The 14,619-nt window shown below is 44.3% G+C and overlaps 1 protein-coding gene and 1 long non-coding RNA gene across 2 annotated transcripts in view; one reads left to right on the top strand and one right to left on the bottom strand.

The window, feature by feature from the left end:
- The window catches only part of LOC139749547 (uncharacterized), a 458,205-nt gene that overhangs the window by 417,008 nt on the left and 26,578 nt on the right, over positions 1-14,619 (bottom strand). The window lies entirely within an intron of this gene.
- On the top strand, positions 11,394-13,653 carry LOC139749650 (uncharacterized). Its single transcript, XM_071663820.1, has 2 exons — positions 11,394-11,867; positions 12,089-13,653. The coding sequence occupies exons 1-2, from the start codon at positions 11,394-11,396 to the stop codon at positions 13,514-13,516; spliced, it is 1,902 nt and encodes a 633-aa protein (XP_071519921.1). The 3' UTR covers positions 13,517-13,653.

Below are 14,619 nucleotides of genomic sequence, written 5' to 3'. Positions count from 1 at the left end.
ATATATATATATATATATATATATATATATATATATATATATTCTAATACTAATATCTGCGTGTGTATAAATATGGATGTAAACTTCTGCAAATCTATGTTCTCTGAATCTACATGTGGGTATGTACACATGTATGTATGTATGAATATATCTTATTGTCAACTACTGCCTCGTACTTATTCTACATTAAAAACTTTTTTTCACTATAAGTTTACATCAACTATGACTTAAAATAAACATTTTCGTTTTATCATGGGTTTACATGTTCATCTGAAAATTCTCTGTCTCTATCTATCTATGTATCTTTCCCCTCACTTTCCTTTGGCCCCTGACATCGTCCACTCACATAGAGAGAGAGAGAGAGAGAGAGAGAGAGAGAGAGAGAGAGAGAGAGAGAGAGAGTTGGCTTTCTTAATATACACCACCCACTCTCAACTGTACAGGCACAGAAAATGAGATGAGTTTCCACTATGTTTGTTCACTCTGCTCTCCGAAGGTTTTTCTCTGAGGGAAGAAAAGGGGAGAAGATGAGGGAAGAAAAGGAGGGATGATGAATGTAGAAAAGGAGGGATGAGGAAAGAAAAGGAAAAAATGAGGAAACAAAAGGAAATATGAGGAAACAAAAGAAGATGAGGGAAAAAAGGGGGAGAACATGAGGGAAGAATAGGGAGAATATAAAGGAAGATGATAGAAGATCAAGGGAAGAAATGGGGGAAGAAGATGAAGCGAAGGATGAAAAAAAAAAAAAGGGGGAGATGATAATGAAAAACAATGGAAAGTGTTAGGAGAGAAGAAAGATGATAGGGAATCTTCAAGAGGATATGACCAGGGTAGCTGGGTGAGAGAGAGAGAGAGAGAGAGAGAGAGAGAGAGAGAGAGAGAGAGTTGTGAGGGTGCACTATCTTTTGAACACTTTTACATATACAGAGGGTGTACTTCGCCCCAGTATGCAGTAATAATGTCGCTAGTATGCAGTGATATTCGCCCCAGTATGCAGTAATAATCGCGCTGTGATTTTCTCTTCCTCCTCCTCGTCTTTTCTTCCTTTCCTGGAACATATAAGTTGTGGTGTTCTCTTCCTTCTGCTTGTCTTCTTCCAAAACACCAAGTCTTCCTCTTCTCATGGAACAGATAAGCTGTGGTTTTTCTCTTCCTTCTTCTTGTCTTCTTTTTCTTCCTCCAGAAACCCAAGTCTTGTTTTAAGAGTCAGGACGACAAACACCTGCAGAGTCGCGATTAATATTCTTTCTTATTCTTTTCTTTTTCATTTATCCCGAGATAGCCTCTTGTGTGGCATGCTGTGTCCGTACAAAGAGGAGGAGGAGGAAGAAAGGAAGGAGAACAAGAAGAGGACGAGAAGTAAGCAGAAGAAAAGAAGGAGGGGTTGGAAGAAGAAGAGGAATAATATGAAAGAAGAAACAGAAGATCATGATGATGATACAGAAGACGGAGTAAAGGGAAAAAAAGGAGAAATATTGACTTGGTCAGCCGTGACCCTTGTACCTGGTAATGACTGACTAGCGAATACCTGGTACTAGAGAGACTAACCAAGCCACACACACACACACACATTATATATATATATATATATATATATATATATATATATATTATATATATATATATATATATTCAAAATTACCGGCCAGTCTTGCTACAGGCAAACACACCTGTCATCCACATCAGGTCTATCAAATTTCTGTCGTTTTTATCGCTCTGTCTGTCCATCACCGTCTCGCGGCCCGTGAGACAGGCTCTGTGTTTGGGTCAGGTTGTCAATTCCACCACAATGATCCCACAGATGCAGCCACTCTGAATCATTTCCCGTTCTCTACGGACACTTCGTTATCCGTTTTCTCTAAGCGCTTCGTTGCCCGTTTTCTCCAGACGCTTCGTTCCCCGTTTTCCTTCAGACGCTTCGTTTTCTACACCATCTTCCCACCCGTTCAAATCTCCCATTACAATAAGGCTCTTTTTATTCACGTCTTTCTGACTTACTCCTTCGAAGCACACCATCCTATACATTCACATCACCCACTACAGTAATGCTAATTTCCCCCCATCTATCTTAATTACTCTAAAAACAAAATTCAATAACGAAATATACGTACATATGCATTTATCTATAACCACCCCGGGACCATTTTCTATGAAAGATGTCCTGGTGTTTACCCAGGACCTCTTGTCTAAAAGGCTCAAGTAATGCAGGACTGCGCTACTTCCAGCAGCAGGAAAAGTTAGACTCCTTAAGAGTGAGAAGTTCTTTGATAAAGACTGTACCACTCCTAATGGTACAGTCTCGCAATGTGACCACACACAGGCGACCCCAACACCACACACACACACAACGTCCTAGCTACGTTCTCTCTCTCTCTCTCTCTCTCTCTCTCTCTCTCTATATATATATATATATATATATATATATTCGCCATCTCTTTTCCGTTCTCAAAAATTCTATTCTTTTTTTATCCTATTCAGGGAAAGCTTGGAGACCGACTCTAGCTACTTCAGACCACAGGGATCCGAGAATGTCCGGCAGGGTTGTAAATCCGTTTCCAATACGATAAGTAGACCCAAATGTCCCCCTTCCCACACGGTGATGGGCCCCCCACACAAACCACCACCACCACTCCCCCATCCCCATTTGCTGCTGCCTACAGTCCCCTTCCAACATCTCTTCCCCCCCCCCCCCTCTCTCTCTCTCTCTTCTCTCCGCGTTCCATTCAGCTGTTTCTCTACGCGACACCAGTCGGTCAAGCAGCAGCCTACATCCCAGTGGGGAATGAGGGAGGGCTTGGGGGATACACACACACAGGCCATTGTTATGCAAGGCCCTGCGAACATTAAAGAGCTGGAATATGGGGGAGAAAATAGAGAAAAATAGACCATTAAACCATGTTAAAAATTGAAAGAGTTGAAGGATATACTTTAACGAATATACACACGGGAATACAGCCAGCCAGCATATAAGGGTATACGAGAGAGAGAGGAATAAGTATAACAAGACATGAGGCGGATAAATATATTCTTTCCTTCATATATATTCGCCATTACCCGCGTTAGCGAGGTAGCGTTCAGAACCAGAGGACTGAGCCTTACAAGGAATAACCTCACTTGGCCCCCTTCTCTGTTCCTTTTGGAAAATTGAAAACGGGAGGAGAGGATTTCTAGCCCCCCGCTCCCTATATTTTTTTTTTCATACATATTCGCCTTATCCCGCGTTAGCGAGGTAGCGTTAAGAACAGAGGAGTGAGCCTTAAAGGGTATATCCTCACTTGGCCCACCTCTACGTTCCTTTTGAAAAAACCAATTAATTCATCAGAAGTAAATTGCCAGTAACGAGGAGGCCGAGCAGGTCTTTAAAAGGATGCAGATGAATAAGATGCGTTGAGGAATCCTTTAGGATACGTGAGGAACTGAACAAGTCCAAATGCCTCTTTCACAGTGGGAGACCGACCGTATAGTCCCAACTCCAGTGGGATGGAGTGGTGGGGGGGGTGGAGAAGGTCTTGGAGACAAGTGAGGTATATGGAAAAGAAATAGAGTGGAGAGAGAGAGAGATCCCTGGGAACATATACATGACTGGGTCCTGATGATATATGTATCTCTCCATATGTACAAGATGTGTGTGTGTGTGTGTAGATACACGTGACGAAGCACCTGAATTGCTCCTTTAGACTTCTCCAGTGAGGGAGTCAAGTGCCGAGGGAGGAGCTAGTGTAGTAACCTTTTATCCTTTGGAGGATAACAGCTGGGAGAGGCAGGCGGGTCCTACTTCCTCCTGTACTTGTGGTGGGGTTGACCAACGACGGAAGTCGGCGTCTGAACAGGTGTACTGGAGCCTCCGAAGGGCGCGGCCCCTTGAGCGTGAGAGTATGTGGTCATCTCTAGGAATGTGTGTGTGTGGGGTGGGGGGTCTTGTGAGGGGGGGAAGGGGAAACTTGGCCCCATATGTTGCTTGCACTGCCCACACGTCTGACTCTAGGAAGTTTTCCCTCCGGCAGGCAACACCCTGGGCTTGCACGATGCGTCCCTCCTCCCTAAGATCTGGGAGAACTCATTTGCGTGGAGGACCTCATAACACTCTCTCTCTCTCTCTCTCTCTCTCTCGTGCTTCGGTGGGTGGACGCTGCCACCAGTCACGACGGGTCCGTCCCGTCTCCTCTCGTTCCTTGGTGACCCACGGCCTCAACCACTGCCCTGCTCCTGGACCCGTCCGTGTGCAGTGGACGAGAGCCATCTCGCTCCTGCACTACGCTGCAGGTCTTGCGCACGGCAGCGTCGGTGTGTGTCTGTCCTGATACCATATCCATCGTCTAACCCTGTTCTCCTGGTCTACATTGGTCTCTGAATTCCCTCATGATCCCGCACATTGGAAGACGCCTCTCCATCCCGCTGGAGCTTTCCATGGCCTGTTCGTCGACGACCCTGGCGAGTGGTAGGGGGCCGGGGCAGTGCGTCCTTCCTTCCTTCCTGACTCCTTCCCTACCGACAGGAATGGGATCGTTGGCGACCTCTATAAACTGCTATGTCCTGCCAACACCCCAGAGGAGGAGTGGGAGACACGTGCGAGCACCTGGGGGGTCGAGATGAGCGACGAATGCTGGGCCTTGAGGGAGGGCAGCTGGAGTGTCCAACGGGAGTGGTGTGGGTGAGGGGTCCTATGAAGTCCTGGTGCGCGCGCGCGCGCGCGCACACACACACACACACACACAGGAGGTTCTAACAGTCACAAACCGCTGCTTGACCTCAACGCGTTCAGGGCTGCCTCCACCAGACCGTTCGTCGCCCAGGGCACTCTGCGCTGGAGGTGGTGTGCGTCGACCGAAATGAGATGGACATCGTCCCTGCCACTTGTGAGGGGCTGCGACGCCCGTTCCTCAAAGGCGCCAAGGGAATGGTGGTGTTACCTGGGACGTGACCTCACGTTTCCTAAACCTCGTGTTCCCCTATTAGTCCCCCTTTCTCGATCCCTACCGTGTGATCCTCCAACGAGGAGATCAAGTCCTTCCTCAAGGGCCTGGACGCGTGGCTCCATCTCACCTCCAGTACCCAAGCCAAACTCTTCATCACTACTTCCAACGCCTCCTCTGTCTCCTCCCCCCCCTGGCCTCTTGTGAGGTGTTGAGAGCAGAGCGTTTTCAACACGTCTGTGCACATCTTCTCGCCTCGCTTGGCTCTCTCATTTCCCTCGCGTCCTGCTAGGTACAGGGATACGAACACCGTCGCCCTGCCGAGCGTTTTGTCCACCGACGACGACGAGAAAACACACACATACGCTGTCATCGTGGGCCTCAAGGCCTGCCTTCGCTAGGGTAGGTACAGCTACACGTGGCAAGTCGCGAGTCTCCATGATCCTGAACATCCCAAGCGGCGGCGACTCGTCCTGCACCCGATGACCACAAACCGAGGGCATTACAGGTGTGAATGCCACAAACCGAAGGCATTACAGGTGTGAATGCCACAAACCGAAGGCATTACAGGTGTGAATGCCACAAACCGAAGGCATTACAGGTGTGAATGCCACAAACCGAAGGCATTACACGTGTGAATGCCACAAAACCAGTGATTTCAGACGTCAAGGCCTATTACTGTTTGGATGGCTTTGTGATGACTTGACTTATAGTAATACCCTTGGAGACATTGTGATGCTAAGTCCACACACTGGCCATGCATTGAGCTATATAAACAATCGACGTAAGCAAACCCAGTGTCAGCACGGTCTGTACCTACACGTCCTGTGTGGAGTGTACTTCATCACCTTTGTAGTATCGCTGATGGTAACAACACGTCCAGAGTCAGTGCAATCTATGACTGCACGTCACGCATCTTTAAAAGGCCTTTCGTGTTTGTATTAGGGTTAATGACTGTACCCCAGTGTACTGTCTCAGATACACACTCAGTGTACATGTAATCTGTCCTCGCGTACGTAATGTAACTCCATCTGCGTTCTGTATTACTATCAATGTTAATAGATCACTGTACGCACGACTTAGGTTACGCCGGTTTTGTTTTACGCAAAATGATTTTTACGTATGTTTACCATGAACATCGGAGAATACCCTGTATTTATGTTGCTACGTATGTAGCATCGCTGACTCTCCTGTAGTTATGTAGCTACGTACGTAGCATCGCTGACTCTCCTGTAGTTGATGTTTCATGTATCTGCTGTATCCTAGACCTCCCTTTCCCCTACCCCCCTTCTCTGACGGAAGGTGAACCCCTGTCGGTCCCTAGGTCTCTCCCCGGGGGGCCCCCCCACTATTCAACACCCCCCAATATCCATGTACTATACCCACTCGCACTGGCCTCCACCCCCATCCCATACCCACTGCACGCTCTCGCACTAGCCTCCCCGACCCGAGCCGAGCAAATGGTTTACTTCTAGCTAGCAGAAGGAGGCACAAGCAAGACACGACACCGAGTCAGGGTGAGGTAGAATGTACCACGTGTGTTCTGCCGAGACTGCATACTTCCTCCTAGACGAAGGAGAGAAGTGGGGGGGATCCGTGTGTGTATCTGTGTGTGTTTAAGAAGGGAAAGTTTCGAGATATGCGGCCCCAACCTACCAGTGTAAATCTCCCTCCCCTGTACAGTAAATATAGGTAAACACACACACACACACATATATATATATATATATATATATATATATATATATATATATATATATATATATATATATCCCTGGGGATAGGGGAGAAAATACTCCCCACGTATTCCCTGCGTGTCGTAGAAGGAGACTAAATGGAGAGGGGGCGGGGTGCTGGAAATCCTCCCCTCCAGTTTTCACTTTTCAAAAAAAAAAAAAAAAAAATAGAAACATAAGCGGGCCAAATGAGGATATTCCCTCCATGGCTCAGTCCTCTGTTCTTAACGCTACCTCGCAAATGCAGGAAATGGCGAATGTGTGTGTGTGTGTGTGTGTGTGTGTGTGTTGGAAAGGATGAAAAATTTGCGCGTGATCAAGTGCATTCCTACGAGTCCATGGGGAAAATGAAACTAAGTTTCTAAGTGCACTTTCTTGTAATAATCACATCATGGGAGATACAAGAAAAATATGTCAGTTGATATACAACGAAGAGACGTAGCTAGGACGCCATTTGGTAAACAAGTAATTGTCCAAGACAGACAACGTATCAAACTAATTATGTGGACAAGGGGAATTTTTTACAAATTTTATCAAATATAGCTATATATGCCATATATGTATAGACTTAACACACAATTTTCAGCAAGACAGTGAATTCAGTAGGCTCCATCACATCTAAACTGTCAAAATAGTTTATTAAGCCCTTCAGTGAGTAAGATATCAGATTCTAATATCACGAACAATGTTGATTTAGTCAACAAGCTTAACAATATCAATGTCAATTTTGATTTCAAACTTGTTAGCTTTGATGTTTCCTCACTGTTCACAAAAGTTCCAGTTGATGACCTTTTAGAATAAATATTTGATGTTTTGGAAGATATTAATTTACTCGTTTCGAAGTGTTTTCATTGAACTGATAAAATTGTGTATAGAAGACTATTTCAATTCAATGGAGAAGATTATGCTCAAAAATTTGGTATGGCAATGGGTAACCCTCTCTCACCTGTACTAAGTAATCTTTATATGGATTTTTTTGAAACAAAATTACTAAAGCATATCTCCTTCTAATGCAATTCGGTTTAGGTATGTAGATGATGTTCTTTGTGTTTGGCCAACAAATGAAAATTTACAAATATTTCTCCCACTACTTAATTTAATACCTTCCATCAAATTTACTGTAGAAAATGAAAATAATGGTACGTTACCATTTTTAGATTGCATGATACATAGGCAAGGAAACAAGTCTAAGTTTAGCATATACAGAAAACCCACCAATGCATGCTCATATATCCATTATTACTCATCTCAACATGACAGTTATCATTTCAATCTATGTTCCTTAGGGAATTACGTATTTGCAGTCCAGAGTTTATTGATGATGAGTTTGAGAAGATATATTCTATTGGATGTAAGGTACAGTACCCTAGATCTTTCATTGATAAATCCCTTAAGTTAGCAAAGAAAGCATTTTACCGAGTCGAGCCCAAACCTCCCATTGACACCAAAAATCTTTTAGTTCCCCCTCTTATGATAATTTCACTTTACTTCCCATGTTGCTTAAATTCTTTACTGAAAATGTTGCCTTCCACAACAATACTACGATAAAGAGTAACTTAATCAGGAATACACCAGAAAATTCTCCTGGATGCATCTATAAAGAGCCATGTAGAAACCAAGTTTTATGTTGGGCAGACTGGTAAGGATCTTTCTGTTAGACTTAAGCAACATAAACATAGTATAATAAAAGGACAAGAATCAAATGCTTTGTTTAATCACATTAAAAACTATGATCACTATACTGACTGGAGTAATGCCATCTCCGTTATCAACTAACTCCATTACCACGAGAAATATCATTGAATCTTCTATCAATAAATACAAAGAATTATAACCTTAATATTAGTGAACGTCTATACAAATTGGATAGCTTTATTGTTGACAAAATTTGTAAACAATTCTCCTTGTCCACATAAGTTTATGATACTCTCGTTGTCTGTCTTGGACAATCACTTGTTTACCAAATGGAGTCCTAGCTACGTGTCTTCGTTGTATATCAGCTGACTTATATTTCTTGTATCTCCCCTGATGATGTGATTATTACACGAAAGTGCACTTGGAAACTTATAGCGTTTCATTTTCCTCGTGGAGTCATAGGAATACACTTAATCACGCGCAAAATTGTGATCCTTTCCAATATATATATATATATATATATATATATATATATATATATATATATATATATATATATATATGTGTGTGCCGCAGGATTCCTGTAGGGGATGTCATCGATGATAATAAAAATATACAGTAAAGACAAAACTTGTTCTTTGTTTCTGAAAGAATGTGAATAATGAAAGATATCATGGAGTATATTTACTTGTCAAAGACAGAAACATCATAAAGCACTACGTCCTTCTATAGATGAAAATGGAACAAATACAACAAATACTCAATTATAAAGACAGTTTACGGTGAAACAAGGAAAAATCATGACGTTTGTGTTTACTCAAAATAAATACAATGAACCAAGGAACAACCATCGCAATGTCTTTGTTTACAACAAAAGGCTATTTGTTTTCCCTGCGACAAAGACAGTGAAGCAAAAAAGGGCACAATCCTTTTACGCAACATTTCTTTGCATCAAAGAAAATCGAACAAATACACTCCTGGGGTCGGAACACGCACTTCCTTGCGACATCGCAAAGACAGAGACAACCAAGCAAAACACTCGTTATAGACCATTCCGATGCACGCAACAAAGACACTGGAACAAAGACAGTCGCTGGGGCAGGATATTGGAGGTCGGAACCCTCGACGGCCAGGTTGGGTTGGGTCTGGCCAACCTCGAAGTAAAGTATCGGAAAACTGAAGATTTCCTTTTATTGCATTACAGAGGGAACTTCCCTTCTGCCTACTGGGCAGGCACACACACACACACACACACACACACACACACTCTTTGTGGAAGGGATAGTGAAGATGCGTTTGTCGAGGGTATAGTGAAGATGCGCCTGTTGAGTGTGTGGTGAGGGTGCATTTGTCCAGCGGATTGTGATATGTTAGCCTCAGGCGTAGTGAAGATGAATTTCTCGAGGATATAGTGAAGATGCGCCTGTCAAGTGTGTGGCGTAGACGAGTCTGTTTAGTGTGTGGAGTAGATGCGTTTGTTGAGGATGTGGTAGAAGTGTATTTGCCTAAGGTATGGTGGAGATTCTCGTTCGCCTAGGCTGTAGCGAGGATAAATTCGTCTTGGGTGTAGCGAGGATAAATACGTCTTGGGTGTAGCGAGGATAAATACGTCTTGGGTGTAGCGAGGATAGATACGTCTTGGGTGTAGCGAGGATAGATACGTCTTGGGTGTAGCGAGGATAGATACGTCTTGGGTGTAGCGAGGATAGATACGTCTTGGGTGTAGCGAGGATAGATACGTCTTGGGTGTAGCGAGGATAGATACGTCTTGGGTGTAGCGAGGATAGATACGTCTTGGGTGTAGCGAGGATAGATACGTCTTGGGTGTAGCGAGGATAGATACGCCTTGGGTGTAGCGAGGATAGATACGTCTTGGGTGTAGCGAGGATAGATACGTCTTGGGTGTAGCGAGGATAAATACGTCTTGGGTGTAGCGAGGATAAATACGTCTTGGGTGTAGCGAGGATAAATACGTCTTGGGTGTAGTAATTTACTTTTATCAACCCTGTAGCCAGCGAGGTCGTTAACTGCTTACAACAGCTGCAGTGGTTCCTGAAGCAGTGAAGAACCTACCCAGCCACCCACCTATTAATAGTCCAATGACCCCTTCCCATAATTACACTGAGCAACAACTTAATCATTCATTCCATCGTTGTTTTTAAAGTCACAATACGCTTCCATGATCATATTTCTAGTAAGCAGACTTAGTTCTGGTACACGAATCCATGTTGTAGATTTGAGACGGACATACGCCTCTTTTCGTAACTGCTATCATCAGAATTTTGGCGTCAAAAAAAGAAAAAAAAAAAAAAAATATATATATATATATATATATATATATATATATATATATATATATATATATATATATATATTTAACTCGCTACAGCTCAAAACCTCAGCAATGAACCTTCTTCCCAGGTGCTTCCCATGCTACTTCCAAGTCTCTCATTGCAATTACGCCCCTACTCCAAGTACATCCCAAACTCCCCAGATACTGCCTTACTCCCCAGCTACGACCTAAAATTTCAGCAACTTCCCTACTACCCAATAGCTTCCCCACTACCTATTAACTTCCCTACTACCCCCAGCAACTTCCCTACTACCCTCAGCAACTTCCCTACTACCCTCAGCAACTTCCCTACTACCCTCAGCAACTTCCCTACTACCTCAAGAAACTTCCCTACTACCTCAAGAAACTTCCCTACTACCCCCAGCAACTTCCCTACTACCCTCAGCAACTTCCCTACTACCTCAAGAAACTTCCCCACTACCCCCCAGCAACTTCCCCACTACCCCCCAGCAACTTCCCCACTACCCCCCAGCAACTTCCCCACTACCCCCAGCAACTTCCCCACTACCCCCCAGCAACTTCCCCACTACCCCCCAGCAACTTCCCCACTACCCCCCAGCAACTTACCTAACCCCTAACAACTTCCCTAACCCCTAGCAACTTCGCTAATCCCCACCAACTTCGCTAATCCCCACAAACAGATCTTACCAAGCACGCCAAAAAACAGAGAGAGAGGCCATCCAACTTTTGCATCACTTTACGACATGCAAAAAAAAGTAAAAGGCTCACCCGTATTTTTTAATTAAAAAATCAAAAATGAAAATAATGAACTTCACAAAGGTAGCATTCGTCATCCTGTGCTGCTTGTCCTGCGTGCGTAGGGAGTGGGCTAAGGTTGTGCGGCCTACCACTGATACAAGGCACGACACGACCGCCATTGGCGTGGGGCATGACACGCCTGACGCTGCCCCTCGTCCAGAGTTGAGTGCTGAGGTCACTGTCCACATGGGAGAGACCTCAGCAGGCGAAGTACTCGTCCAGTCCAGCAAGGCTTCTGATCAGAGCTATTCCCTCCAGGAGGCAGAGGATCGCGAGATGTTCACGGCATTCTTGAAAAAACATTTTGAACAGGAAGTTCTTGATGACAATCTTAAAAAGGAGAAGTCATCGAGTGCTGAGGTCACTGTCCACATGGAAGAGACCTCAGCAGGCCATGCACTCGTCCAGTCCAGCAAGGCTTCTGATCAGAGCTATTCCCTCCAGGAGGCAGAGGATCGAGAGATGTTCACGGCATTCTTGAGAGAGCATTTTGAAAAGGAAATTCTTGATGACAATCTTAAGAAGAAAAAGAAGAAGGGAAAGAAGAAGGGAAAGAAGAAGAAGGGAAAGAAGGGAAAGGGAAAGAAGGGTAAGGGAAAGAAGGGAAAGGGAAAGAAGGGAAAGGGAAGAAGGGAAAGAAGGGAAAGGGGGAAAAGGTGGAAAAGGTGAAGGAAAAGGTGGAAAAGGAAAAGGTGGAAAAGAAGGAAAAGGTGGAAAAGAAGGAAAAGAAGGAAAAGGTGGAAAAGGGAAAGAAGGAAAAGGTGGAAAAGGGAAAGGAAAAGAACAAGAACGGTACTGAAGTAAAGCTTTCTAAACCTGTTCAAGATCTTCTTCAGTCTCTTCGTCAGGAAAACGAAGAGATTCGACAACAGAACAAGAACCTGCAAGATTCTTTTGTGGCGATGAGAGAAGATCTGAAGAAATTGGTTCAGAAAGTGGACGAGTCTGATCAAGAGATAAAGTCTCTTCGTCAAGAAAACATAGAGTTTCGTCAAAAGAACAAGAAGCTGTATGATTCTTTTCTGAAGGTGTCAAAAGAAGTGAAGAATATGAATCAGAAAGTGGACAAATCTGGCAAGTCTGACAAGTCTACTGAAGAGGTTGAGTCTCTTCGTCAAGAATATCAAGAGATTCGAAAAGAGAACAAGGAGCTTTACGATTCTTTAGTGAAGTTGACAGGAGATGTAAGGAACGCAAATCGGAAAGTGGACAAGTCTGTTCAAGAGGTAGAGTCCCTTCGTCAGGAGAACCAAGAACTTAAAGGTTCTCTTAGAGTCTTGGAACAAACCTTGGAGGAACATGGCGATATGTTAGACAAGTCCATTTTTCAAGAGTTAAAGTCCCTTCGTCAGGAGAACCAAAAGATTGGTCAAGACAATGAGCAACTTCACGATTCTCTGAAGACATTGGGACAAAACTTGCAGAAACTCAGAGATTCTTTTCCTAAAGAGCTGGAGGCTCTTCATGAGGGCCAGGACTCTCTTCGCAAGGAGAACCACGACACTAAACAAGAGATCAAGCAATTTAGCGGTTCTCTGAGCACTGTGGCACAAACTTTGGAGAAACACAGTGAAATAATAGAAAAGTCTGTTCCCGAAGAGCTCAAGTCCCTTCGTCAGGAGTACCAAAAGCTTAGAGAGGAGAACGAAAAACTTCGCGGTTCTCATATGAACATGGAAAAAGCCTTGCAGAACCTCGTCAGCCAGTCTCATCCTCAAGAGCTGGAGACACTTCGTCAAGGTCAGGAGTCCCTTCGGCAGGAAAACCAAGTTCTTAAACAAGAGAACGAGGACCTTCGGGAGTCTTACACCGTTGTGGTAAAGAATATGGAGAGCCTTTCTCAGCGGACTCAGGAGCTCGAATCCCTTCGGCAGGAACAAGTATCCTTCCGCGCTTCTCTCTTGAAGATGGGACAAATATTAGAAAAGCTGACTGAGAAACTGAGCAATGCCGTCCAAGACAACCAGAAACTTCGGAAGTCCATTGAAAATCTTGGGAAAACAATGGAGACCTTGATTGACGAAGTGGACAACAATGAAAAGAAAACCAACCGGAAATTCAATAAACTTTATAATTTCCTCTGGAAGAAGTCCGGCCGAAAGACTGACAAGTCTACATGATAGGATGATGATGGGGACTAATATATGAGACCCACCTAGGCTAGGCCCTCCTAGGAGACCCCCTAGCAGACCCACCTGGTCTTCTGTATCATGAAGACAGTGGCAATGATGCTTGCGTGAATATTCTTATTCCAATTTCTCTTATTAATAAAGAACTCTTTATGAAAATAATATATTGTTTAGTGGGTCATGCATGATGTGCATGTGTTGCATGACACTCCCTCCCTCCCTCCCTCCACCACAATGCTGTCCTCTGAAGCTGTTACAACAGACATGTTGTAACAGACTCCTGTTACAACAGACATGTTGTAACAGACTCCTGTTACAACAGACATGTTGTAACACGGTCAAGTGTACAACCCCTTTTAGTGTGCATTTCATTCCATTTCTTCCTATGTTTCGTTTGACCTTACCGTGTTGCTCATGACCCACATTCTCTTCCCCCCCCCCCTCCACTCCCCGCTGTTCTCTTGGACATCCCCCCCACCCCTCCCCCCCCTCCTTAACCATGACTACCTTTACCCATTTTTTTTTTATTTTCTTTTTCGTTTTCTTTTTCTAGTGTCAAGCTCTCGAGAGGGTGTAATGTTGCTGTCAGTCTTTCCGGCCTGCATGGTTGATGAAGACATCTTAATTTTACGCCGTCCCCCCCCCCTTCGTCATCCCTCAGACGACCACTTCTGATTGACATACACAATTGGTGTTTCTCTCTCTCTCTCTCTCTCTCTCTCTCTCTCTTTTTTAAAGTCGTCAATGGACACACCTTCAGTACCACCTATAACCTTCACCCTGAGTCTGGGAAAGAAAAAAAAAAAAAAACACTTGAGAAGCACAAATCTAACGTAGTTACCCATATCCCGTTTTCTCTCGGTGCAAACTGAGCACGTGCTCATTGCAAGCACTAACTGAACTCGCTCTTGGTGATCGCCTCGAGTGACCAAGTGTTGTAACACTTCATAACCTATAGGGCCACTACTACATATCTAAAGCTATAACAATCGTTAGTTTTTACACGCACACACGAACACGATGCCGAGAGAGAAAGAGAGAGAGAGAGAGGGGGGGGAGAGAGAAAATGGGAACGGTTGCCCACTCGCAACGAA

This window comes from Panulirus ornatus, chromosome 7 (assembly GCF_036320965.1).
Source record: "Panulirus ornatus isolate Po-2019 chromosome 7, ASM3632096v1, whole genome shotgun sequence".
In the NCBI taxonomy this organism is placed as follows: Eukaryota; Metazoa; Arthropoda; class Malacostraca; order Decapoda; family Palinuridae; genus Panulirus; species Panulirus ornatus.
The sequence above is the reverse complement of the archived record's forward strand: the minus strand, read 5'-3'. Positions and strand labels throughout refer to the sequence as shown.

What these genes read in the sequence shown, in the direction of transcription:
- LOC139749650 (XM_071663820.1), top strand. Translation starts at nt 11,394, where the DNA reads ATGAAAATAATGAACTTCACAAAGGTAGCATTCGTCATCCTGTGCTGC. An exon ending in AGGATCGAGAGATGTTCACG is followed by an intron (nt 11,868 to 12,088) that starts GCATTCTTGAGA and finishes GAAAAGGAAAAG; the next exon opens with GTGGAAAAGAAGGAAAAGGT.